General features: G+C 45.9%; 1 protein-coding gene across 2 annotated transcripts in view; it reads left to right on the forward strand.

Moving 5' to 3' along the window:
- Window positions 1-2,500, forward strand: part of pnp6 (purine nucleoside phosphorylase 6) — a 12,764-nt gene that overhangs the window by 9,954 nt on the left and 310 nt on the right. For both annotated transcript variants that reach the window (XM_063196193.1, XM_063196194.1), the window contains exons 5-6: window positions 1-84; window positions 2,109-2,500. The exon at window positions 1-84 is cut by the window's left edge and continues 107 nt beyond it; the exon at window positions 2,109-2,500 is cut by the window's right edge and continues 310 nt beyond it. In XM_063196193.1, coding sequence (XP_063052263.1) covers window positions 1-84; window positions 2,109-2,305 — 281 coding nt within the window. In that variant the 3' untranslated portion in view covers window positions 2,306-2,500. The remainder of the gene's footprint in view (window positions 85-2,108) is intronic.

The raw sequence follows: 2,500 nt of genomic DNA on the forward strand, positions 1-2,500 counted from the left end.
GCGTCTACTGCATGCTGGCCGGACCCACGTTCGAAACCATCGCAGAGTGCCGTGCACTACAGATACTGGGCGCCGATGCTGTTGGTAAGAGAAAGAGAAAAGAGAGAGAGAGAGAGAGAGAGAGAGAGAGAGAGAGAGAGAGAGAGAGAGATTGTGTGTGTGCGTGTGTGTGTGTGTGTGTGTGTGTGTGTGTGTGTGTGTGTGTGTGTGTGTGTGTGTGTGTGTGTGTGTGTGTGTGTGTGTGTGTGTGACCCGCTTCCGAAAGCATCAAGACCCACCTTTGAGGCCATTGCCAAGTGCCATGCACTGCAGATACTGGTCACCAACCCCGCCTGTAAGAACACACACAGCACCGAATAATATAAAGCTAAGGCTCTCTTTTTTAGTTCAACCTTTATTAAACCATGGTCTTATGGCGATATGGTCTTATAGCAGCGTCCGAAATGTGCATTGCATAGTCCACTTTGGAATAATGCTGTGGATATGGCACCCGTGAACTTAAAAAGTGAATGGCAGAGAATGTCAAAAGCACATGACAGAAATGGTGGTAAACACACACATGCTGACACTGCTGGGAATACCAGAGGCAGCAGAACAGCACGCAGTGGAAGGCTCTGCAAGACTTCAACACTATAAAGAGTCAAAGGAGAGGACTGTTTGTAATAAGACTATTTGTATTCCGACAGTTTGTAAATGTGCCTAAAACATCATGGCATTATGTACATTTATAGTAGTGGCATTGGGTAGCTCTGGGGATACTTTTGCTCTATGTAGTTTTTCTATAATCTGCGACCCGGAACCTTTTTGATGGAGAGAGCCGAGAACCCATTAGAGGAATGCTTACCCCTTAGAATAAAGTACCAAGTACCCCCATGGGTTCTCATGTGCCAGTTTGACAACCATTGACCTGGAATGTAAGGGTAAAATTGGCCAATTAGATTTGCTGTAGGGTAATTAAAGGGGCAGCTGCCCTTTGGATGGATCCTGGCTCCGATCCAGCTGGAGCAGGAGCCGCATCATCACTGGAGACAGAAGCAGGAGAACACATGCAGCAGGATAAAGAAGATGGGAGAACATATGCAGCACAATGCAGGGGTGCATTTCTCGAAAGTGTAGTTGTTAACTATGTTAGCTACTTTGTTGATTGCAATGCAATTTCCCATTAGCAACTACCCAAGTTGCTTACTTTTAACAACTATGCTGTCCAGAAATGCCCTCCAGACCACTCCAGAACATCATTTAGAATTCACAATAGTCTATAGTCTGCAATTAATTAAGAACTGCATTGTAGTAATCGATTCCGCCTCTGTTCTACTCTGACTGTTATCATTTTCTTCTTTACAACATATTATTCCATTGAGTTGTGAATGGGGGGAGCAACAGAGGAATGACCAGATTACCGATAAAATGTACAGTCAATAAGAGAAGTGTACATATCATATAGAACAAAAAAACAATTGAGTCAGAAGAGTTCTAAAATTCCTTAATCAAAGATTGCATCATAGTCATTGCACAGTAGTGGTGTCCTTGAATAGATTAGCTTGGAAAGAAAGCATACTGGTCAGCCCCTTGCTTTAAATGTGAAAACACCAAGTTATTGGGTAACATAAGCTGGGTTAAACCACTGTTCCCTGTGAGACATTAACGAGGATGCATGTTGATGAGCCCTAGAAGTAGAGAAAAGCGCTAGAGTTGACAAAGCATTGGCTGACAGCACCAGAAAGTGCCCTTCCCCATCGCCATATTTTGTAGGTAGACCTGTGCTCGGCAGTCAATGGCCACGTTCGTGACAGCGCATTTCTGCACAGTCTGCGCAGCGCACATGCGCACTTCACCATTTCAATGCATTCTGGTCAGAATTCTCTAACCAATGTGTGTCGTAATTTCACATTGCGCATGCACGCTGCACAGACTGAGCAGAAATGTGTCGTCACAAATGCGGCCATTGTAAATCACTTCTGTCAAAAAAAATGTCTGCCAGCCAGGATTGCCACGAGTGTGGGTGTGTCCACTCTACTGTGTTTTTTTCGACTTTCATAGTGTGACCCTGTGTAGCATGGAAACGCCTGACCTGACCTTCTGCCCTCTGCCCTGTGTGTGCCCTGTAGGCATGAGCACGGTGCCGGAGGTGGTGGTGGCGCGGCACTGCGGCCTGCGGGTCTTCGGCCTGTCACTCATCACCAACAAGGTGGTCACCGACTACGACAGCAAGGAGAGAGCCAATCACGAAGAGGTGCTGCAGACGACACGCATGCGCACCCAGGACCTGCAGCGGCTCGTCAGCCACCTAGTGGGCAAACTGTAGCGGCACAGCCAGGGGTCAAGGGTCAAGGGTCAGGGGTCAGCGCTGCCGCGGGTTCAGAGGTCAACCCCATGTGATCGTGAATGTATTAATAGATGGATATTAAAATATTATACATATAAATATAACGTAATATAATGTAGAGTAAGAAAGTAATGCAGATGTTGTTGAAATGATGATAAAATGTCTATATGATTA

Source organism: Engraulis encrasicolus, chromosome 4, assembly GCF_034702125.1.
Source record: "Engraulis encrasicolus isolate BLACKSEA-1 chromosome 4, IST_EnEncr_1.0, whole genome shotgun sequence".
Taxonomy (NCBI): Eukaryota; Metazoa; Chordata; class Actinopteri; order Clupeiformes; family Engraulidae; genus Engraulis; species Engraulis encrasicolus.